General features: G+C 45.2%; 1 protein-coding gene across 1 annotated transcript in view; it reads right to left on the minus strand.

Annotated features, from left to right (window-relative positions):
- STAB2 (stabilin 2) overlaps positions 1–25,436 on the minus strand; it is a 157,632-nt gene that overhangs the window by 105,064 nt on the left and 27,132 nt on the right. The window contains 6 exon segments of the mRNA XM_032647269.1: positions 694–776; positions 2,658–2,791; positions 13,875–14,008; positions 15,591–15,787; positions 17,295–17,420; positions 22,449–22,544. Coding sequence (XP_032503160.1) covers positions 694–776; positions 2,658–2,791; positions 13,875–14,008; positions 15,591–15,787; positions 17,295–17,420; positions 22,449–22,544 — 770 coding nt within the window.

Below are 25,436 nucleotides of genomic sequence, written 5' to 3' on the forward strand. Positions count from 1 at the left end.
AAACTCGCTGGGTGTTACCTGAATGCAGCACAAATTATGATCACAAAATATCTTGGATATTTTTGTGATCGTATATAAACCAATTTCACACAAATCAGTGTGTTCATTACCTACATTAAACCAAATCTAACTATGGCACTGATACCATGGGAAACCTCCACTGGGCACTATGGGCTCCATTCCCACTGGTTGACATTATCTGAGACAGCAGCTGCTCACGCTGAAGACTACAATTCTCTTCTAGTTTCCCCTACCACTGTTACCATTCATGATGATTTTAAAGAAGCAAATACCTAGCTGGTATGTTAATTTAATTCTCTCTGTGGGAAGTGAGCAGTTTTGCCTTATGCAAATCTTATTTGTCACGTGACTACAGTTGAGAACCTTTAGTGATCACCCTTGAGGGGTAATGACTGGAAGGGGGCATTGGGGGAGTCTTGCTAGACACATCAACATGCACTTTGTGACAGTTCATTGAGTTGTGCACTTACTGTTTGTATACTATCCGTAAGGACGTTTTATTTTGCTCAAAGAATTTTATAAAAAAATTTGCATCTCATCATCGGTAGGTTTAATTTTAATGGGGTTTCCCACTTTAAATAAAGAGGGTACTGTCTACTAAGGTTTTTTTTTTTTTTTTTTTTTTTTTACATTAGTCCTTATTTATAAAACAAGATTATTTAAAATACTTACATTGAATCCTTTTAACCCTTTGTCTGTCGGCAACAGCACGGTAAATGGTCCCAGGTTACTCAGTGGCCAAGCATAGGCTTTGTCTTAGGAGTTGAAATACACAAAGAAAGAAAACACTAAATGCGTCAGTAGCTCATGAGAAGTAAAATCAGGCAATGCCCCTTGTGGTCCACTTAGACCCTCTGACTCCTGAGCTTCTCCATTCCAATTGGTATTATGCAGGCCCTAGGTGAACTGGGAAGCTAAGAATGTGAGGGCCCCAAGTGTTCCTCACAACTGTGTGATTTTTCCTGTAGCCACAGTCTTGACTCAAAGATACCCCGGGATGAGAGGGTCCATGAGGGTCATGTGACAACATCCTTGGACAACCTCTGCCTCTGTGCCTGACTTTTCTGAGCTGTTGCCATCTCAGTGAGTGAAGATGCAGCCCTTGCTCCATCAGGGCCAGCTCAGAAGAGCCTCATTCTTGGGACTTCCCTGGTGGCTCAGTGGTTAAGAATCTGCCTGCCAATGCAGGGGACACGGGTTCGAGCCCTGGTCTGGGAGGATCCCACATGCCATGGAGCAACTAAGCCTGTGCGCCACAACTACTGAGCCCACGTGCCACAACTACTGAAGCCCGCGGGCCTAGAGCTCGCGCTCCGCAACAAGAGAAGTCACTGCAATGAGAAGCCTGCTCGCCACAACTAGAGAAATCCTGTGCGCAGCAACGAAGACCCAACGCAGCCAAACATAAATACTTAAAAAAAAAAAAGGGCCTCATTCTTGGTTTAATGCTTTGTCATTGCCATCATGAAATGCTCAATACTTTTTGAACAAAAAAGCCCTGGTCTTTTCATTTTGTACTGGGCTCTAGAAATTTTATAGCTGGTCCTGTTCCATGCCCCTGGGGAGGCGGGGACAGCAGGACGGGCTCTGTGCTCTCACACAGGAGGCAGTGTGACCCGCACCTCATAAACCAGGCAGGTGACAGGGTGACTGGACTTTCCTCCAGGGAAATGTCTAAAGGACACTGTCCCCCTTGTCTGCTCTCACTGATATTCTAAGAGTGTGTAGAGGAAGGCGGGAGAGCCCTGAGGTCTGCCAGTAATGCCTGACTCCCTGGAGGGTGTCCTGCAAAGAGCGGGTCATTTGTGTAGGAGGCACATTATTTGCGCTGAGAACACAGCACTGACCGGTGCAGAACACTTCCCCCTCCGCCCGTGCTCTTTCTGGGAAATCATGCTTGGTGACTGGTCAGTTCTAGATGATGATATTTTAAGGATTCTGTTGATTGCTCAAGCCTGTGTTTTATTTCCTGTCGACTGGCAAAATTTGTGTTTTATGGGAAATCTTGTCTAACGCTGTGATCAGCTATATTTCATTCTTATGGGAGTGTGAGGTCATGACCTCTAGAGGGTGTTTGGAAAGGCAGGAGGGTGTTTTAGGCTGTCACCCTGCCTGGGGGCTGGCAGAGAATGTGTCACTATAGACTGTTAGTGGTTGGGGGACCAAGGATGCTAAACACCCAGCGATATGTGAGATGGTCAGTAACACACCGTCAAGACTCTGCCCCATGTTCAAATGGCACCTTCACTGAGGAGCATGGATAGTGCCTCCCACTACTACCTGCCAACATTGTTTCCCAGCTGGAGGACCCATAAGGTCAAGGGAGAGAGGATGGTTTCCATCCTCACATCGGTAGCTGCCTATCTCACTGTTGTTGCAGACCTGTTAATCGATGGTGACCCCAGGACTTTGTCCTTAGCTGCTGCATTGCTGGATCTCTTGGCACTAACTCTCATCTCCTTGGAACAGCTGCTTGTCCTTTTCCTCCCACTTGCCCTTCCTAGAAAGGGCTGATCCCAATAGACAAGACTTGCCTATCCTGCACACCCCTTTCTGAGTGATTGTGTGTCTGGCAGATGTCCTTGCCCATCAGAGGACTGCGCTTTCTGTGGAAATGTGCACCCATGGCTGTGTACCCAGGAGTGAGATGAAAGAGGTCAGCCTTCCTTGCCATTCTCCTCTGGGTTCAGTGTTTAATTCTCTGAGTCGCTCCATGATGTTTCCATAACACGTCGAGCCATCGCCAACGTAACCTTTGCGGCAAGTGCATCTACAGAGAGGGGGAAAACACACTTTCAGCGTCTCAAAGCCATTGGATATTGAGGTCATACGGTCCAAGCCCCTCACTGTGCAGATGGGGAAGACTGGGACAGTCAGACTGGATGCTCAGAGCGGGACAGAGACAAGGCCAGAAGAGTGGGACAAATACAAGTGAGCATTCCTAGTGTACTGGCTGACATAGAGCAGCCCCACAAGAAATGGATACTTAATACATTATGTGTGTATATGTAAACACTAGATAACTCTGTGTATTCTTTTTTTTTTTTTTTTTTTTTTGCAGTACACGGGCCTCTCACTGTTGTGGCCTCTCCCGTTGCAGGGCACAGACGTGCAGGCTTAGAGGCCATGGCTCGCAGGCCCAGCTGCTCCGCAGCATGTGGGATCTTCCTGGACTGGGGCATGAACCCGCGTCCCCTGCATCGGCAGGCGGACACTCCCAACCACTGTGCCACCAGGGAAGCCCTCTGTATATTCTTTGCCTCAGTATTTTTTCAAAGCATAAGCAAGAGCCCATGTATATCAGAAGCACTAGGAGTACTTACTATAAACGTAGAGTCTAGGTTCCCACTGCAGAACCACGAAATCAGAATAAGCTGCTGAAGCCAGCCTCAAGAGTCAGAGCTGTGGATCTGCTTGGAGGACTCTTCCCCTCCCTTTCCTTCCTGAGGTCTCTGCTCAACTGTGCTTTCCTAGGGAAACCTTCCTTGATTTTCCATCCCCTTTCCCATCCCTTTGTAGACTGTGTCACCCTTAGTGTGCCATGTAGCTCCCAGTGCCATGTAGCTCTTTTCTGCAGCACCAGTTCCAGTTGTAATTTCAACCTAACCTGTGTGGTTTTTTGATTAAGATCTGCTTCCCCATCTAATTTGAGAAAAGAGTAAGGACAAGGGCTATGTGTGTAATTATTCACTCTCGTAACCCCAAGATCTAGTACAGGGCTTGGTCCATAGTAGGTATTTAATTAATAGTTGTAAAATAAGTAGTAATTGAATTAAAAGAAATATGTAAACAATGAAAGTCACAGAATCGTATATGATAGTTTAGGTTCACAAAAGAGAAATGGAGTTAAAGATGCAGTTAAAAAGGCACTAGCAAAGACACAGACTGGCTGAATGGATACAAAAACAAGACCCATATATATGCTGTCTACAAGAGACCCACTTCAGACCTAGAGACACATACAGACTGAAAGTGAGGGGATGGAAAAAGATATTCCATGCAAATGGAAACCAAAAGAAAGCTGGAGTAGCAATTCTCATATCAGACAAAATAGACTTTAAAATAAAGACTATTACAAGAGACAAAGAAGGACACTACATAACAATCAAGGGATCAATCCAAGAAGAAGATATAACAATTGTAAATATTTATGTACCCAACATAGGAGCACCTCAATACATAAGGGAAATACTAACAGCCATAAAAGGGGAAATCGACAGTGACACATTCATAGTAGGGGACTTTAACACCCCACTTTCACCGATGGACAGATCATCCAAAATGAAAATAAAAAAGGAAACACAAGCTTTAAATGATACATTAAACAAGATGGACTTAATTGATATTTATAGGACATTCCATCCAAAAACAACAGAATACACATTTTCTCAAGTGCTCATGGAACATTCTCCAGGATGGATCATATCTTGGGTCACAGATCAAGCCTTGACAAATTTAAGAAAACTGAAATTGTATCAAGTATCTTTCCTGACCACAATGCTATGAGACTAGATATAAATTACAGGAAAAGATCTGTAAAAAATGCAAACACACGGAGGCTAAACAATACACTACTTAATAACGAAGTGATCACTGAAGAAATCAAAGAGGAAATCAAAAAATACCTAGAAACAAATGACAATGGAGACATGATGACCCAAAACCTATGGGATGCAGCAAAAGCAGTTCTAAGAGGGAAGTTTATAGCAATACAATCCTACCTTAAGAAACAGGAAACATCTCGAATAAACAACCTAACCTTGCACCTAAAGCAATTAGAGAAAGAAGAACAAAAAACCCTCAAAGTTAGCAGAAGGAAAGAAATCATAAAGATCAGATCAGAAATAAATGAAAAAGAAATGAAGGAAACAATAGCAAAGATCAATAAAACTAAAAGCTGGTTCTTTGAGAAGATAAACAAAATTGATAAACCATTAGCCAGACTCATCAAGAAAAAAAGGGAGAGGACTCAAATCAATAGAATTAGAAATGAAAAAGGAGAAGTAACAACTGACACTGCAGAAATACAAAAGATCATGAGAGATTACTACAAGCAACTCTATGCCAATAAAATGGACAACCTGGAAGAAACGGACAAATTCTTAGAAATGCAGAGCCTGCCAAGACTGAATCAGGAAGAAAGAGAAAATATCAACAGACCAATCACAAGCACTGAAATTGAAACAGTGATTAAAAATCTTCCAACAAACAAAAGCCCAGGACCAGATGGCTTCACAGGCGAATTCCATCAAACATTCAGAGAAGAGCTAACACCTATCCTTCTCAAACTCTTCCAGAATATAGCAGAAGGAGGAACACTCCCAAACTCATTCTACAAGGCCACCATCACCCTGATACCAAAACCAGACAAAGATGTCACAAAGAAAGAAAACTACAGATCAATATCCCTGATGAACATAGACGCAAAAATCCTCAACAAAATACTAGCAAACAGAATCCAACAGCACATTAAAAGGATCATACACCATGATCAAGTGGGGTTTAACCCAGGAATGCAAGGCTTCTTCAATATACGCAAATCAATCAATGTGATACACCATATTAACAAATTGAAGGAGAAAAACCCATATGATCATCTCAATAGATGCGGAGAAAGCTTTTGACAAAATTCAACACCCATTTATGATAAAAACCCTCCAGGAAGTAGGCATAGAGGGAACTTACCTCAACATAATAAAGGCCATATATGACAAACCCACAGCCAACATCGTCCTCGATGCTGAAAAACTGAAACCATTTCTACTAAGATGAGGAACAAGACAAGGTTGCCCACTCTCACCACTCTTATTCAACATGGTTTTGGAAGTTTTAGCCACAGCAACCACAGAAGAAAAGGAAATAAAAGGAATCCAAATCAGAAAAGAAGAAGTAAAGCTGTCACTGTTTGCAGATGACATGATACTATACATAGAGAATCCTAAAGGTGATACCAGAAAACTACTAGAGCTAAACAATGAATTTGGTAAAGTAGCAGGATACAAAATTAATGCACAGAAATCTCTGGCATTCCTATACACTAATGATGAAAAATCTGAAAGTGAAATCAAGAAAACACTCCCATTTACCATTGCAACAAAAAGAATAAAATATCTAGGAATAAACCTACCTAAGGAGAAAAAAGACCTCTATGCAGAAAATTATAAGACACTGATGAAAGAAATTAAAGATGATACAAATAGATGGAGAGATATACCATGTTCTTGGATTGGAAGAATCAACATTGTGAAAATGACTCTACTACCCAAAGCAATCTACAGATTCAATGCAATCCCTATCAAACTACCACGGGCATTTTTCAAAGGACTAGAACAAAAAATTTCACAATTTGTATGGAAACACAAAAGACCCCGAATAGCCAAAGCAATCTTGAGAACAAAAAACGGAGCTGGAGGAATCAGGCTCCCTGACTTCAAAGCTACAGTAATCAAGACAGTATGGTACTGGCAGAAAAACAAAAATATAGATCAATGGAACAGGATAGAAAGCCCAGAGATAAAACCATGCACATGTGGTCACCTTATCTTTGATAAAAAAGGTAGGAATGTACAGTAGAGAAAGGACAGCCTCTTCAATAAGTGGTGCTGGGAAAACTGGACAGCTACATGTAAAAGTATGAGATTAGATCACTCCCTAACACCATACACAAAAATAAGCTCAAAATGTTTTAAAGACCTAAATGTAAGGCCAGAAACTATCAAACTCTTAGAGGAAAACATAGGCAGAACACTCTATGACATAAATCACAGCAAGATCCTTTTTGACCCACCTCCTAGAGAAATGGAAATAAAAACAAAAATAAACAAATGGGACTTAATGAAACTTCAAAGCTTTTGCACAGCAATGGAAACCATAAACAAGACCAAAAGACAACCCTCAGAATGGGAGAAAATATTTGCAAATGAAGCAACTGACAAAGGATTGATTAATCTCCAAAATATACAAACAGCTCATGCAGCTCAATAACAAAAAAAACAAACAACCCAATCCAAAAATGGGCAGAAGACCTAAATAGACATTTCTCCAAAGAAAATATACAGATTGCCAACAAACACATGAAAGAATGCTCAACATCATTAATCATTAGAGAAATGCAAATCAAAACTACAATGAGATGTCATCTCACACCAGTCAGAATGGTCATCATCAAGAAATCTAGAAACAATAAATGCTGGACAGGGTGTGGAGAAAAGGGAACACTCTTGCACTGCTGGTGGGAATGTGAATTGGTACAGCCACTATGGAGAACAGTATGGAGGTTCCTTAAAAAACTACAAATAGAACTACCATATGACCCAGCAATCCCACTACTGGGCATATACCCTGAGAAAACCATAAATCAAAAGGAGTCATGTACCAAAATGTTCATTGCAGCTCTATTTACAATAGCCCAGAGATGGAAACAACCTAAGTGCCCATCATCGGATGAATGGATAAAGAAGATGTGGCACATATATACAATGGAATATTACTCAGCCATAAAAAGAAATGAAATTGAGCTATTTGTAATGAGGTGGATGGACCTAGAGTCTGTCATACAGAGTGAGGTCAGAAAGAGAAAGACAAATACCGTATGCTAACACATATATATGGAATTTAAGGAAAAAAATGTCATGAGGAACCTAGGGGTAAGACAGGAATAAAGACACAGACCTACTAGAGAATGGACTTGAGGATATGGGCAGGGGGAAGGGAAAGCTGTGACAAAGTGAGAGAGTGGCATGGACATATATACGCTACCAAACGTAAGGTAGATAGCTAGTGGGAAGCAGCCACATAGCACAGGGAGATCAGCTCGGTGCTTTGTGACCACCTAGAGGGATGGGATAGGGAGGGTGGGAGGGAGGGAGACGCAAGAGGGAGGAGATATGCGAAAATATGTATGTATATAACTGATTCACTTTGTTATAAAGCAGAAACTAACACATCATTGTAAAGCAATTATACTCCAATAAAGCTGTAAAAAAAAAAAAGGCACTAGCAGTGGTGTGCTGGTAGATGTTAGACATCCAGCTCTCCAGGGGGAACAAATAGCCCTGCTTTGCAGCATTTGCCGATTTCCCATGGTTCACACTCCCACCTTGGCCAATCTCAAACTACTGTGACACTAACCAGCAGGCACATTCCTGAAAACTGAATCATTGGCTCTTGTGACGCAGTAAGCTCTGGCTCTAGCAAACCACTGCTACCTGGCAAAGACTGGCTGACAGCTGGCTGAAACTGGCAAGGTGCTTAGGACGGTGACATTCTCCAAAATCTTGGAGATAAGTGAGGAACCAAACAGGAGACAGGGGAAGAACATTTCAGAGAAGAGAGAGGCAGGGATGCTGTGGGCATGCAGACCACAGAGGTGGCTCATGCTTAGAAGAGGATTCCAAAGAACAATTATACACTCGCTAATCCATGTGTGTTTCTAAATTGGTACCATGGCACACAGAAAAATTTCCAACAAGTTTGCTGAACAAACATTTCTGAGTCTTATCACCCCTGCTTGGATTGCTGCAATGACTCCCTACGTGGTCTTTCTGCCCTTAGTTTTCCTCTCGTCAAATCAGTCTTTCACACAAGCCCTGAGGGGTCTGTCCCAAAGGGAAATCTGGCATCGGTGCGCTTAACACTCTCAGGGACTCCTTTTGTCTACAGGATGCAGTGTAAACGCTTAGCACGCATGCAAGGCTACAAAGGGTGGGGTGGGGGGATCTTGTTTACGTGTCCTTCCTACCTTCATGCAAATCCCAGCAACACCAAATCGCTTTTTTTTTCTAGACTGTTATGCCCTTCTCAGTCTGTGTGTCCTGCCGGAAGCGCTCTCACCCCCTCTTCAGAGCTCAGGTGTGACCTAGGTAGCCCTACCCGGCCTCCCTACTCACTCCCCCACCACAACTCATCGTACCAAAATGACCTCTTCAGGGTTTCTCGCTTCTGCCAGCTGGCATGCTCTCCTAGAACCTGGATCCCACCTTATTTCTCTCACCTTATTTCTCTCCCTTGTATTCCAGCACCTGGGACAGTGCCTCATTGTTGAACTGATTTTCTATCTATCTATCTATCTGTCTATCTATCTATGGCTGCGTTGGGTCTTCGCTGCTGCACGCAGGCTTTCACTCTAGCTGCTGCAAGCGGAGGCTACTCTGTTGTGCTGTGCGGGCTTCTCATTGCAGTGGCTTCTCTTGTTGCACAGCATGGGCTCTAGATGCGTGGGCTTTAGTAGTTGTGGCACACGGGCTTAGCTGCTCCGTAGCATGTGTGTTCTTCCCAGACCAGGGCTCGAACCCGTGTCTCCTGTATTGGCAGGAGGATTCTTAACCACTGCGCCACCAGGGAAGCCCGAATTGATTATTTTCTAAGTACCTACTTAATTCTAGAAACCGAGCTAGGCAAGAGAGCTATAAAGATGATAACAAACAGATACCTTGCTCTTCTAGCATCTCACATGCTGGAGATGAACCTGAAAACAAATCACTTATGGCAACATGATGAGGTTACTTAACATCTTTGAGTCCCAGTTTCCTCATCTACGAAATGGGTTTACTAACACCTTTAGGGCTGTAGATAGAAGAGACAATGCACGAAAACAGCTGGCACAGTGATGGACACACAGAAAAAGCTCAGTACTTGGCAGATGATGATAGCGATGGAGATGGTGGTGATAATGACAATGACGAGGCTGGGATGCAGAAGGACAAGTCCATAAACAGATGACTCGAGTTCCATAAGAAGCGCTGTGATAGATTGAATAGGATGTGGTGGGGCACGGAGGAGGAAGTGACTAATTCTGCCTGAAGAAATATGGAACAAGTTCTAGGACGAAGTAAGTTTTAAGCTAATTCTAAAAGGATGCATATGTGATTCCCAGCCAGACAAATGACTGGGAGATCATTTACTGATTGAGCCTTAGGGGCTTTTATAGAGCAGTTGCTCTAACCAGGGACAATTTTGCCCCCACCCCACCCCGGGGACATTTGGCAGTGTCTGGAGACGTTTTTGGTCATCACAAGGGGGGTGAAGGTGCTACTGTCATCTAGTGGATGGAGGTGACGGATGCGGCTCAACACGTTACAATGCACAGGACAGTACCTACAACAAAGAGTCACCTGGCCCCAAAGGTCAATAGTGCCGAGGTTGAGAAAACTTGTTGTGAAGAATCACTAAGGTAGATATAACCATGAAACAATGGCTGATTTAATACAATCAAATGACAGTTTCCTACTTAAACATCAACCTTCTCTGTAAGTACTGAGCTTCAGGATGGGGAACGTAAGGTGACAAAGAGGGAGACTGGCAACTCCTGGAAGTGATACAGTAGTCACTATTGAAAACCAATCTTGGGGGCTTCCCTGGTGGCGCAGTGGTTGAGAGTCCGCCTGCCGATGCAGGGGACGCGGGTTCGTGCCCCGGTCCGGGAAGATCCCACATGCCGCGGAGCAGCTGGGCCCGTGAGCCATGGCCACTGAGCCTGCGCGTCTGGAGCCTGTGCTCCGCAACGGGAGAGGCCACAATGGTGAGAGGCCCGCGTACCGCAGAAAAAAAAAAAAAAAAGAGGAAAACCAATCCTGCTGTACGTTATGTAAGTTCTATGTGAAGTCAATAGAAAGACAAGTAACTTTTATAAGTTACTTTTTATATTTCTCTCTGAAAGTTCCCTAAGTTGTTATGAGGCCAGTGATCCATTTTGTGTAAAGAGACTTAACTTGTCTTTCCTAAGGATGGCAGGAGAATTATATTTTAATGGTCTCTGTGCTGAATGGAATGTATGAGACATAAATATTCTTTAAATTTTTATTTAAAATCTCGGTCCACAAGTCTGAGACTTTATGAGACCATTTTCCGACTCAGCTGGGCTATGGCCCATTCATAGCATCACCTCTTTTATAAATTGGTGCTTTACTAGGTATAAAGTTCTTACCTACTGTCCCAAGGCTTTCAAAACACCCACAAGCCACCTGCATTTTATGTTATGAGATGGAATTATTTATATTCAATGTTGGGTAAAATTTAGTTAAATTATAAGGTGCCCCCAAAGTTTACGGTGATAAATATTATAACAGAAGCATTCCAGGGTTCTCTGGGAGCCCAAAGGGAGGGGCACCTGAGTGGACCAGGAAGACAGGGGAGGCATCAGAGAGGTGAAGATGCTCAAGTTAACACTGCAGGATCAGCATGTTGGTCTGACTCAGAGGAGGTGGGGAGGGAAGGATGGTCTAAGCTGGGGGAATACCAGGGTATGTTTGAAGAACAATAAACAGCTCAATGGCACTAGAGCCAAGGGTGCGTTGATGGCAGTGGTGGAGGTAAAGCTGGCCCATGCACACCCTCTGCAAACAGCCATCTTCGGTCATCCCCTGGGGGGAGTGGTCCCAGGAAGAGCCCGTGCAGGTTCCGGAGGCTGGTTTGGAGCCCTCTGAGCAGAGAATGAGGTCCTGGTTACTTGAGTGGGGTCTCTGATGTGCCTTCCGGCTCTGGGAGATCACGGCCCCTTCGTCCTTCAGATTCCTTGCCCTGGTGTAGTCAGTGGAGGGCCAGAATGGGGTCCTCTAAAATGCAGTGCCCAGGGCAGGGGCCCCTGTTGCCCAGGTCTGAGGGTCACACTGCTGGGAACACATCTGGAAGCGGCTGAGCTGGGGTTTGAAGCTGGGTCTGTCTGGGAAAGCCCATGATCCTGCTGCGTGGTGCCAAGGCACCGTATTGCTTTGGACAGGATTCTTGGGAAGATGGTTCACACTAAGGAATCCTAACCCGCACACGTCGCATATAAACACTGTCATCAGTGTCACTACGTTCCCATTTTCCGGTATGCCTTCTCTGTCACGTCCAGGCTTTGCAGACTCAAATAAGAGAGGAATGCCTTTCTCTTCTGTCATGCCTTAATTCCCACCTCTGTCACGTAAAAATAGAAAGGCACAATTTTAACTGACAGGAAGTAATGGTTCTTCTTAGTAATAATGAAAGTGGAGCGTAGAGTTTAAAGCAGGCTTATATACATTAACTTGTCAGCTCTGCCCAGGGAAATAGCTCCACCTGTCAGGGGAGGGAACTGTGGTTCCAGAAAGTTACGTGACTTGTCCAAGATCACCCCAGTTGTGAGTGGGGGAGCCCACACTGGAACCCATTCTTCTTTATTGGGTGGTCTTCTCTGACTAATGCAGCATGATTTTGAATACTCTCCATGGACTGATTGCCACATTGAGAAGGCATAAACAAGATAAATCCCTCTCCGGGGTGAACTAAATTATTGGCAGCCCCATATTTTATCAATGTCACTCAGCCAGCCTTAACATAGGCCTCTTCCCAGCTGAAGACAGTCAGGTTTTGGAGGGGGGCGGATGGCGAGAGGTTTGTGAGTGACACACAGACCCCTAAAATCGACGGTTAGTTCCACTGACATTCTAGGCACAAGTTTTAATGCAACTTCTATTATTCTGACGTTCCAGTTTCATTTTTCGATTTTATCTTCTCAAACACAAAAGAAAGTGTTTAAAGTGTTCTACTCAAGCCTTCTCAGAGGATGGTACCAAGTGTGCAAGCTGGGTGGTTCGGTTGTCAGTGTCCGAACCTGGGTTTCAGGAGAGGACGTGCCTGTATGCATAGCTGTGTACGTGCCTGTACATACGTCTGGGAGGGGTTTGCGTGTGCAGGGTGTGTATGGAGTGATTTCTGTGTGCCAGGTTCCACTCAGAGACTGATGAACGTAACCTTATTTAATCCTCATCACAGCCCTGGTTGGAGGCACAATTGTCCCCCTTTTACGACAGAGGAAATAGAAATCACAGAGTAAGGGAAGCAGCAGAGCTGGGGCTTGAATCCAGGGGTTCTTTCCACTCCACCCACAGTGCATACAGATACACTTATTTGCCCAGAGAGAACACAGTGATCATAAAACCTATCTGGGCGAATCTACACATTCAAGACCCAGCTATACAAGGAATGACAGAGGCGAGCTCTGGAAGCACAGAAACGGTTCCATGTCTACTGTGGCTTTGAGCTCACTACAGCAGAACAGGTTCTTTGCTGATGCTGGTGACAATGAGACCCGAAAGTGGTACCAAGATGCAAGCCTCCGTCTGGGAGTCAAAAGGCTAGGGTTCCAGGTTTGGTTCACCCACCGATAAAAACCAAAACGCAGCTGGAGAGGAGTTTCCAGAACATCCTCTCATGAATCTTCACAACAGTGTGAAGTAGACGCCACGGTGCTCGTTTTATACATGGGGAAACTGAGGCCAGAGAGACCCTGTCACATTCCCAAGGTCAGGAATCTGATAGATACCAGTGTGGAGACTCAAACCCAGGTCTTTAAACTCTGAACAGCATCTTCCCACTAGGCAAGCTGCCTCTGCCTCGGGAATTTTCACACCAATACTTTAACTCACAGTAAACCCCTTCTTTTGAAACCTGGAGTCCAGGAAACACCACTCATGTGTATTCACTTTCCCTAGTTTTCACTTTCCCATTGTTTTGCACCACTGACAAGCAATATTTCGTAGATTGCGGAAACAGGCATATACATTAGAGGTCAAACCCCTGTCATCACAACAGACATCTGTTTTCCCAGTGACGGTGGATTCTTTCTCCCATGCTCTGATCGCTTCATACCATGTTTTCAGGCCAGGTCAATATTTCAGGGTGTTGGCATGGTCATTATCAAGGAAGCCATTACTGAATGATTCACTGATTACACAAAGATGTATCGAGTCCCTACTGTGCTCCTTGCATTGTGCTATGTGAGGGTGGTGCAAGGCTGAATAAGACACATTTCCTAACCTCCCGAGAAGTTTCCGCATTGACTGGCCACTGCCTTCACTGCTTGGAAAGATGGTGGCGGAATTGGAAAGCCTTACTTGGTGTGACCTGGCGCGATGGTGGTGCAGTTCGCATCCCTGTGGCAGGGGTTCTTAGACTCACAGACGTCGGTCACGCTGCACCCCACTCCAGGGACAAAGTTGCGGTAGTGTTCCGCACACTCGCAGTGAGCCTTCAGTCGATGGGAAGAGAAGAGCAAAGAGTGTTCTCGTTAGTCACTTAGGCTGACATTCTTCTTAAATTCCTATCTTTATTCTGCCATAAAAGCTGACTTGGGGTAGGTCTAGAGTGTGGGCTGAAACTAAAATTTGTCAGCAGATCCAGAATTGGAAATCATGTTCACATCTCATCTGTTTGGAAACTCATACACCTTGCTTGTAGTTCACACTTTCAGTTCTTTGGTTTGCTAACCCTGGGCCTCCCTGGCACCATACTTCCCGCTTTCAGATTTAGGTGAGTAGAGACTGAGGCTCAGATGGGAGGTATTATTTCTCTAGAATAGTGGTTTTCAACCAGGAGTCTCAACCCAAGGGACATTGGGCTTGTAGACATTTTTGATTTTGACAACAGGGTGGGGGGACAGTGCCACAAGAGGCCAGGGATGCTGTTAAACATCATACAATGCACAGGATACTTCCTACAACAAAGAATTCTCAGGTCCAAAACGCTAATCATGCCAAGGATGAGGAACCCTGTTCTGGAATAATGAATGCACTGCTTCTGTGTGAACGATGGAGGGTTTCTAAGACTTGAAAATATGTCTTGGGACCCATTTTTAAAGTGACAAAGTATATGTTTTAATCTCACTCCCAAGGTCCTGGGGCTTTGGTTCATGATGTAACATGACTTTTCCCATAAGGGACCTCATTTAGAGGATGAGAATTTAGCCCTTTGAATTTCTTACAAGCTAGCCTCAGAAACTGATAGCAGAAATGTCATATGATGTCTTCTTTTTCTCGGACGTGAGATCGGGTGGATTCTCTGCAGGCGACTCCAGGAGCATCCCCATGGGGTGTAGATTAGACTGCTGGGGACCCATGACTGGGTTTGGTCAGACACTGAAGGCTTTCCTCTCACCCAGGCAGCAGTAGTCTCTTGTATGGATGGGTTTCCTCCACTGGACACTTGACATGCAGTTGTGGCTGCAGTGGGCACCCACTACATATTTGGTGGGTGAATGAGATATTGAGGAAAGGGCTCTTTGATCTGGACTCTGTAGCAAAGGTCTCCCGACTAGGCTGAATTTTACCAGTCAAGGTCATGACGTGATTTAGAGAATCACCTATGTCTCACTCCAGAGTATCTTCATTGCTCCCTACAAATCTGTCTTTGCTGCCTGACATTTTATCAGCATTCATCCCTTTGGGACAGAGTTTTTTGGTCCTAAGAGTCCCCTCTCACTTTGAAAAGACATTAGAGAGACTGGAGGAACGCAGGTGAAAGTCAATTACATATTTTCCCAAGACTTCATTAACAGTTAATTTGTTAATAGAATTTGAGCTATGTGTATATATGTTGTCAATCATCAAACAGCACTGGGATGGAGGAGACAGTGAAGTTTTGACTGGAGAGCTGGGAAAGGGCGAGTTCAGAGGGTAGATCATGGCTCCCTGAGGTTGACCCCAAGCACACGGAGGTCTGTCTGGACAGGAAGCCCGACCTGAGCGTGGAAAGGGAGAACTGAGACAGCACAGTTTTACCTTCAGCGGGTGGTCCTACTTCTATTCTCATCAGTTCCAACATCATTAGCTCACCTGTCCGGGCCCATCATATCTGCACACCGTGGACTCTGTAGGGCAGTTTCCAAAGTTAACTTGGCAGGGGTCCACTGGTAGGCACACCTGGCCGTCCCCGTGGTAGCCTTCTTGGCATGTGCAACTGTGCTGATTTGGTCCTAGGTAGGTGCACCGTGCGTGAGGGTGGCAGGTGTTTTGTGAACATGGGTTGATGGCTGGAGAAGCAATGACAAAATAAGGTGGTTACCACACTCAGGGAAGGAGAAGGAAAACTGAACTGTGAAGGGATTGCAAATCACAGCTTATCCAAGCTGCAAAGGCAATTCAACAGTTTTAAGAGGGAGAGTAAAAAACATTTCATCTTACCCTCCTGATCACCCCCATTGACCAAAAAGATTTACATATGGCCATTAGAAATTATAATTACAAGTGCTGTGATGATGTATTATTATGCCATGTTATGTGTGGATTTAAATATAAAATCGCATGAAAGAAAGCACTGATATTAATAGAATTTATAATACGTACTGGGCCCTTTTCTAAGCATTTGCCATATGTGAACTCAGTTAATCCTTACAACCCTCTAGCGTAGTTACTATTATTATCCCCATTTCATAGATAGGAAAATGGAGGCACAGGTAGGTTAAAGAATTTGTCCAAGGTCATATTGTTAGTAACAGGCAGACCTGGGATTTATACCCGGGCAGCCGGGCTCCAATAGCATGTTCATAACCAACACACAACCACTCATGAAGTGAAACAGCATGAAAGGAAGTAAGGGGACTTCCCTGGTGGCATAGTGGTTAAGAATCCGCCTGCCAAGGCAGGGGACACGGGTTCGATCCCTGGTCGGGGAAGATCCCACATGCCGCAGAGCAACTAAGCCCGTGCACCACAACTACTGAGCCTGCGCTCTAGAGCCCACGAGCCACAACTACTGAGCCCACATGCAACAACTACTGAAGCCTGCGCACCTAGAGCCCGTGCTCTGCTACAAGAGAAGCCACAGCAATGAGAAGCCCATGCACTGCGACGAAGAGTAGCCCCCGCTCACCACAACCAGAGAAAAGCCCACGCACAGCAGCGAAGACCCAACGCAGCCAAAAATAAATAAATAAAATTAATTTATTAAAAAAAAAAAAAAGGGAGGGAGGAAGGAAGAAGGAAGTAAGAAACAAACTACATTCTATCTTAATATTGATTTAGGTGATACAGAAGAAGAAAAACGTACAGTTACTAGGGGGGAAAGTGGAGGGGGAAGGGATAAATTGGGAGGCTGGGAATGACACCCACACACAACTATATATAAAAGAGATAACTAATAAGAACCTATCGTATAGCACAGGGAATTCTATTCAATACTCTGTAATGACGTATATGGGAATAGAATCTAAAAGAAAGAGTGGATATATGTATAACTGATGCACTTCGCTGTACAGCAGAAACTAACACAACATTGTGAGTCAATTATACTCCAATAAAAATTCATTAAAAAGTGTAAAAATCTATATATGTGCTTTGATAACAAGAGAACTTGCTATTTATTGAAGAGCTACCACATGATGAGCATTTTGCTTAGAATTTTTAATATATGTCATGCAACTACTCAGAGAGAAACAGAAGTGGTCATTGCGTTAATATTAAGAAGGTTGTGAGGTTTTTTTCTGTTGAGGAATCTAACCGTCTCCATGGATAAACCAGCAGGATCGAAGTTCTACTCACGCTCGCAGTGTCTGCCATCGCCTTTGTAACTGGGGATGCATTTGCATTCTAGTTTTGTTTCATCTTCGCTGGAAGGTGAGCATCTGGAATTTTCTGGGCAGAGCAAGGCTGCACATTCTGGGATGGCTGGAAAGGAAGATTGCTGAGGTAATGGCCTTGGTAGAACAACCAGTTCTAAAAAAACCTCAACAAATGTAATATTCCCTATTATTACAAAAGTGACACAGATTCAGTGTAACAATTCAAACAATACAGAACGAGTAAAGCAAAAATGAGCTGTCTTCTTCTTCTCATTCTCCCATCCCACTCCCACAATAACCAATGTCAACAACCAATATAATACATTCATGTGTAAGATTTTCAAAAGATGAAATGGGATCCCGTTCAAATATTTAGGAACTTGATTTTTAATTTAACAATATATTATGGAGGTATGTAAGGGTGTACCTTAATCTCTAATGACTGCACAGCATTCTATAAGATAGATGGGGCTTAGATGGCTGTTAAAAACTATAGAGTCTGGCATAATTAGCCAACTTGCAAAGCGAACAAGTTGGGCTGACACGGTCACACGGTTGCCGCTAGAAGATATGAGATGCCCGGGTCAGAGCTAAAGGACCATTTATCACTCACATCAGGAGCAGTAGTCAGAATGTCAGCATTTTTGGACCAGTTCTTCCAAGCCCTGGTTCCCACAGGGCAATGCAGAGAGGGCCATACTGAGACCTGAACAGGCAGCGGATTTCATTACAGAAGAGGAGCCCTGAGCTTAGGGAACTGAAATGCTTTTCAGTTTGTTTTTAAATAAGAGGCAATGTACTACTTAGGGCCCAGGCAAGAGAGAGAAACCATGCAATTGTTTGAACAGTGAAAATTTTAGTGTAAAGATTCATGAACAGAGTGGACTAACAGGGAAGTGGCTCCTGACGGCTAAAAAGAGCTCAGAAGCATAAAGGAATGGAAGAAAAATAAAGAGCAACCACTCCTCTCAGGTTAAGATAAGAGTAAGTCCTCCCCTTCCAGAGCTGAGACCCGGATGTCACTGGCAAGGACATGGCCTTGGTCACTCTACAGCAGAGAGGCTGCTGACGTGTCTGCTGGTGACACTTGCTGGAGGCCATCCCTCTGGGGCCCCAGGGAAGGTCATCCACAGGGAGCTGCCAAGCCTGGGAAAGCGGCTTGCCTCTGGATGCTACTGGAAGCAGAAACTGAGAAGCCCACCTTCTCAGAAGCACGGTGTACTCCTGGGCGTGACCGGGGCAGGGGTGGTCTCAGGGGCCAGCTGTGTGGCATGGAGGCGGGTGGTCAGCTCTCTGGTTGGCTGGTCCTGCGGAGCCCTTGCTGTGCATGGGGCTGAGGGGAGGGTGTGCAGAACAGCTCCTGAACTGGGCCACCAGCCTGCACTCTCTAGGGCTCCTGGCTATACTCTGCCACCCGAGTCAAGCACTAGACAAGGTATGCAGTGGTCAAATACTGGAGGATGCTAAGCCTTGCCAGAACCTAGTGCTGGAGAAACTGTGCAGGGCTGAGCAGCGGAGCAGAGCCGTGTTCTTCAGGAGCCTGGTGAGTGAGCTAACCCAGAAACAAGAAGAGAAAACTCTTGCTTCTTCGGTGTCCCTTTAGCACCCTCTATTGATAAGGCTTCACATCTTACTGGCTGACAAATGAGACCTATTCCAAAGCCCACCTCCATATTCACAGAGCAGGCAAAAAGGGTGAATTTGGAGCTGAGAGGCAATCCACTGATAACTGGCACAGGCAGTAAGCGTGCCTGCTCTTGTTCCCGAGGTCCTATACCTTCCAAGGCTGTTTGCTCTACAAACATCCTTGTAAAGATGTTGGAACAAAGGGCAGTCAGTGTGCCGCTCCCAAGATGTGCACAAATGTGATGTATGCGTTTGTCTTCCAACAGTGGCTAGTTGAATCAAAAATTCATAGAGAATATCCCCTCACCTCTTCCATAAAGTAGAATTGTTGCTGAGAAGGGGCTACCCTTTCAGGATCACGTTTTCCACCCCTCTTTGCATCCAGGTGGGGCTATATGACTAGTCTACGTTGACGGAATATTGGAAGTTCTATATATTATTCTGAACTTTATAAGGAGATGCTTCTCTACACTCTCTCCTTCCTTCCGTGGCTCAAAGCAGAGCACTCGGAGGTGCTACAGAATGGCAGACGCATGCAGTGGAAGGCTCTGGATCCCTAAACACCATGTGGCGGGGAGCTGGTGGGGTCCAGGAACACCCACATTGGACTGTTACATTAGTAAGAAATAAACCTCTGTTGTGTTAAGCCAGAGGTTCCCCAAATTCCCAGGTCACAGTGCCCTTAGTGTTTCAGTATTTTTTTCATGGGACCCCAATACAAAAGGAATATCTACCGGTTCATTTACTAAGTTGTTAGAACAAAAGAATTCAGTAACTATTTATGTCATGATAACGTAGTAGCCATCTGAAAAAGTAATACGGTTAATAGGAAGATTAAATATTTTATTCTTAAACAACCACATTTACTTACTAACGGGACACGTGAGCTTGTTGGAGATGGCACAACTTCTGCAGCCTTGGAATCAGATTGGAAACTACCACCCTCCTTCCAGTTAAAATGATTTTTGCATGGTACTTACTTTTTACCACAGTGACCACTGGAAATGCAGCTTTGTAAAGAAATGACACCACCGGACAAAATGTAGTGCTACCTAATGTTGAAATTGTGTACTAACTCAGGTTAACATTTCATACGATATTCTACAGATGTATCACCGTTTCCCTCAGAAATTAAAAATATCCCATAGCAGCCCCGTGAGTTTGATGGGGTACTTTGGGATGCCTTGGCGCAGTTTTGGAACCGTAGTGTTAAGCCATTGGATTTTTGTGTTGATTTCTTTCAGCAGCTAGCATTCTTCTAACTAGAATAGGATGTACCACACTTCACTCAACCACTTCCTACTCGCGGACGTTCAAGTTGTTTCCAGCTTGCTTTGTTCTTAAAAACAATACTATCATGAGTTTCTCTGTACATATATTCTCACCTACCCACCCCTCCAGTCCTCTAGGTAAATTCCTAGAATTGGGGCTGTAGCCTCAAACTGTAAGCATCCTTTAAAATTTAATAGATACATATCCCTCATAGATTGTAGCAATTCACATCCCCACTGACAGTACCGTAATTTTTCTCACACCCACAGATAGATATGACCTAGCTTTTCAACCTGTGTAACACAGTGGGCAAAAAACCAGAACCAAACCAAAACAAAACCTCCCAAACTCCAACGTACTACTTCATTATGGTTTTAATTTGCATTTCTGTGACTCCTAGTGGGGTTAAGCACCTCTTCCATGCTTGTTGGCCAGTTTTCATTTCTTCCTGGGAATTAGCTGCTCCTTGGCTGATTTTAAAGGTGGGCTCATGGACTTTCTATTATAAAAACGTTTCTGCCGTGTGTGGATTGCAAATATTTTTGTCCCAGTCTGTTTATTTTCTGACTCAATAGAATTATTTTGTCATTTGGAAGCAAATCTTTTCATGCTGTCTATTAGGCTGGATCTCTGGTCTTATTAAAAAGGGTTTTTTGTTTGGGTTTGGGTTTTTTGCTCATGAGTCCACTGGGCAGTACAGGAGTAGCTGGGGAAGGAGGCTGATGAGGGCTATGGAAGGGGTCCACCCTAACCACCTGAGTTTCATTCCGCCGTTGATTCATATTGGCTGTTTGCATGTCTGTCTCTTCCACAGGAAGAAGGCAGAGGATGTCTTTTATTCATCCTCCTTTCTACCACTGCTCGTATCTTCTCAACGACTTTCAATAAAGTGCGTTTGAATTTTCTGAATTTGATTCTTGTCTAATCCCTTTATTTTACAGACCAGGAGAATAAAATCCAGAGGATAACTTAAGTGAAGCTATTGTCACAGGCAGCATGTCCAATTTCCTAATGGCTAAGCTCCAAATTCACCCTTCACCACCTGCTCTGTGATAACGGGCTGGACTCTGAACATTTCTCCTTTGCAGGGATATGTTAATCTTGGCCAGTAGAGGGCGCCGGAGGGCCACTGCAGGAGGAAGGGGCTCCGCTTGCCGGTTCTGCTGTGCAGTGTTGCACTTCTGCTGTGTTTGCTGCTGCCGCACAGCCTGCCGGTGGTGTGGGTGTGTGAGGACATCCAGGGATGCCCTGTCCCAACTGTGCACGCAGAGTGCACAGTTCATTGGTGACCTTGCATCCCTGGCCTGGAGCCGGTGGCCACCTTCCCACAGCCCTCCCCACGCACGGACATTGAAGGTTCCAGGTTTAGCACCCACGGTGCCCCAACTCCCTCTGTCCACTTGTCCCCCAGCCTCGGCTCAGCGGTGCCCTGAAGGGTTGTTGCCTGCCTTTTGGGTGACAGCTGGCTTGGGCAAACCAGCAAACCTCTCCCCTACTAAGTGGGCTGCCACCACCCCTTCTCCAGAAAGATTTGAGCCCAGCCTTGGGGATGGCTGTCCCCTTCCAAGCTTGCCCTTCTTTGCTATGCCCCATCAGCCCTACAGTTCATTTTGCACTTTTATAGCCACTCTCCTAACATAGCTTACTAATTTTTTATATTAAACTTCCCTTGCTGCAATCAGCCTGTGGTCTCTATCTTTTGATTAAACCCAGTGTGATCGACTGTTTAGAGAATTTCAATGACTTGAGTCCCAGCTCACTTATTTGCTATTCTGTGAACTTTGGTGAATCATTTAGCCTTGGTAAGCCTCCATTTCCTGTTGATGTGCTCTGTCTTTGAGACCTATAATGGAGAACATGCCTTATCTCCCTTTTCAGGTACCTAACTCGTTGCAATGGCCCCAATGTCTTCCTCTCCAGTCTATCCTCACACTGCCACAAGTTGGCCTTCCTAAAACATAGCTACAGCCATGTCACTGCATTGTTCCCAAGTCTTCCGTGACTTCCAATATTCTATACGATCTCTTCCCCCTCCTCCCTTCCCCTCGCCTCCCCTCCCCTTCTCTCCCTTCCTCTCCTTTTGTCCCCTTTCTTTTTAAGTTGTTGCCTATCTTCCAGCAAAACATTTGATGGCACATCACACATGTAGAGCCCCGGTACACGCATGCACAACTGAAATGTACATGTCTGCGCCCATCTGATCTGGTGTGGTATTAAGGGAACTAGCAGTACTTACGCTTGTCACAGCTGGGGCCGGTGTACCCAGAGTAGCACTCACAGGTCCCATCGCCATGTATTCCACTGTTGCATACTCCATGCACGCAGCTGCACACTGCAGACAGAAAATGGGAATTTTTCGTTACCTGATGTAGACTTCCTCCAAAGATTCTGGAAGGATACTGTTTCAGATAGTGTTTATTGAGATTCTGCTTGATGAAGTGGGGAAAACCATGGTTTGAAGCCCTAGAGACCCTAGTTTGAACCTTGGCTTCTTTTTATTAGCTTCAGTTTACAGTAAGTCCCCACATACGAACAAGTTTCATTCTGATAGTGGGTTCGTAAGACCAATTTGTTCATAAGTCCAACAAAGTTAGCCTAGGTACATAACTAACACAATCGGCTATATAGTACTGTACTGTAATAGGTTATAATACTTTTCACACAAATAATACATAAAAACAAACACAAAAAATAAAGAAAACGTTTTTAATCTTATAGTAAAGTACCTTGACAAGTACAGTACAACAGCTGGCATGCAGGGGCTGGCATCGAGTGAACAGGCGAGAAGAGTGACTGACTGGAGGAGGTGGGGGATGGTAGAGCTGAAGGATCGCCAGCAATAGGAGATGGAGGGCGAGCTGCAATTCCACTCACGCCTGACGTGGATGGCACAGGTTCTGGTTCCTTGCTGGCACCAGATGCATGCTCACATCTTTGAAAGTTTGCAACTTGAAGGTTCGAACTCTAAGGTTGTTACATGTCCCACCTCAATCCCCTGTCCTTCATCTCCACGGAACTGTCCTCCTTCAGGTCCTTATCTTGTTTTGCCTGGACTATTGCAGTAGCACTTTACCTGGACTCATTATTCGATTTCTCACCTCTCCATTTTATCCATTTCATTTGATCAGTAATGGTATCAAGGTGATGTTCCTCCAAATATCTCAGTGACTCCCAATTGCTAACCAAATGAAATCTAAATTCCTCTGTTTGGCAAACAAGGCCCTCTCCAAGCTGACTCCGACCTTTAAAAATTTTCATTTTCATCTTTCGCCACTTCATTTTATGTGTCTTAGGATCGAAGTGCATGGGATGACTCACTAGAGTTCATCTTCCTTCAAAACACATGTTGAACATCTACTACTTACAGGGCGCTGTGCTTGGGATTAATGATCCAAAGTCCCTGCCCCCAAAGAGCTCACAGTCTGAAGGCAGAAGAAAGCAGCCCATCATAATGAGGTGTGATAGATGCTAAGATGTGACAGGTCAATAGCCATGGGGGCTGGCCAGGAAGAGATGGGGGGAGCTGGTCTAGGAAAGACTGCGCCCTGTGGACGCAGCAGGACACGCATCCTGTACTTTCACTCCTCCATGCTCTTGCCCGCACTCTGCTCCCTTCCGCGTGCAATTGAAATCCTCCTTATCCTTCTAGGCCAGCTAAAGCCCCTCTCCTCGGTGGTACCGTCTCAGAGGTGCCAAAACAGAATCTGTGCTCCCTGGGCAGTACTTTCTTTGTACCTCATTCACTATCACCTCCTCCTGCAACTACTACTTTTGTCACGCCAGCCAGCCAAGTACCACCAGGAACACAACAGTGGTCCAAGTCGGCAGCAGGGGCGAGGGGTCATGAAGAAGCAGCAGTAGCCACTCGTGTTAACCGGGAGAGGTGGCCGTTGGGTTGCCCACTGTCACTGTTTATTTCTCTATTCGGACAGGATAAGGCAGTGGCCTAGTTTTCGTCTTGTTCCAGCACAGATAGAGCGAGCCATTGATGGTGACATTCTACGAAATTGCAGGCCAGCGACCAGCCGACAGCTGTCAGGGCTGCGTTTTTCTCTCTCAATCTGGTGAGGTACTACATATGGAAAATGGGAGACAACTAGCTCCAGTGCTCATTCAAATTATTGAAGAATTAAACTGGATTTGCAATTGTCATCCTCCCTTTAAAAACTGATTTGCTGTTGTTTCTATGTTAGCAGAGCACTTTGATGTCCACCCATGGCTGTAGCTTTTGGAACAGATGAGTTCCAGAGGGAAGTCAAATTCATCGTGGAGATAATAGGGGTGAGGAGGGGGTGTACTACGGGCTCAGTAGAGAAGACGCGCATTAATTCAGTTAAAAAATATCTACCCAGGGCTTCTCTGGTGGTGCAGTGGTTGGGGGTCCGCCTGCCGATGCAGGGGACGCGGGTTCGTGCCCCGGCCCGGGAAGATCCCACATGCTGCGGAGCGGCTGGGCCCATGAGCCGTGGCCGCTGAGCCTGCGCATCTGGAGCCTGTGCTCCGCAATGGGAGAGGCCACGACAGTGAGAGGCCCGAGTACCGCAAAAAAAAAAAAAAAAGAAAAAAAATCTACCCAGCTCCTACCTAGGGGCGGGCACTGGATTAGGCACTGGGTGTACAAATAAGAGTAACTCACAATATCTAAATTCAAGCGGCTCACAGTATAGTGGGGTAGCTGAAGTCTAAGAGATACACTGCTTCTGCACATCCTAAACGCTGTCATGCAGCCCATAGAGAGGCTGTGGAGGCGGAAGGGGGGAGTCGAATGTGACTCAGCCCCTGCTCCCAACTTAGATGCTAACTACAAGGGCCGTCCTTGTCACCGAGCCTCCCTTCTAGGCACGAGCCTCTCCCCAAGTCCTGTCTTCCAGCACAGCCCATGTACTGGATTAACTGACCTGGCACGGGTAGCTTTCGGGAGCCTCTGACACGCACTGCAGGGCCGCCAGCCACTGCCAAGAAAGTGTCCTTGGGAAGGAGACGTGAGTGGCAGAGGGATTCCCAAAGGTCATTTAAAGAGCCCTGGGTATTTGTTAAACCAGCTTCAGCAAATCTCTAGAGACATGTGAAACCTGGGGTGTATGACTTTAAAGTAGCCAAAGCCACGGCCATTGGGGTCAGAGGGACAGAGCACAGAGCCCCTGTGCCGTGCCCCTGGCAGAGTGAGCTGCCCTCTCTCATGTTCCCGTATCATCCCATGTGTACCGTGCACATAGGCTCATAA

The sequence above is a fragment of the Phocoena sinus genome, chromosome 10 (genome assembly GCF_008692025.1).
Source record: "Phocoena sinus isolate mPhoSin1 chromosome 10, mPhoSin1.pri, whole genome shotgun sequence".
Lineage (NCBI taxonomy): Eukaryota > Metazoa > Chordata > Mammalia > Artiodactyla > Phocoenidae > Phocoena > Phocoena sinus.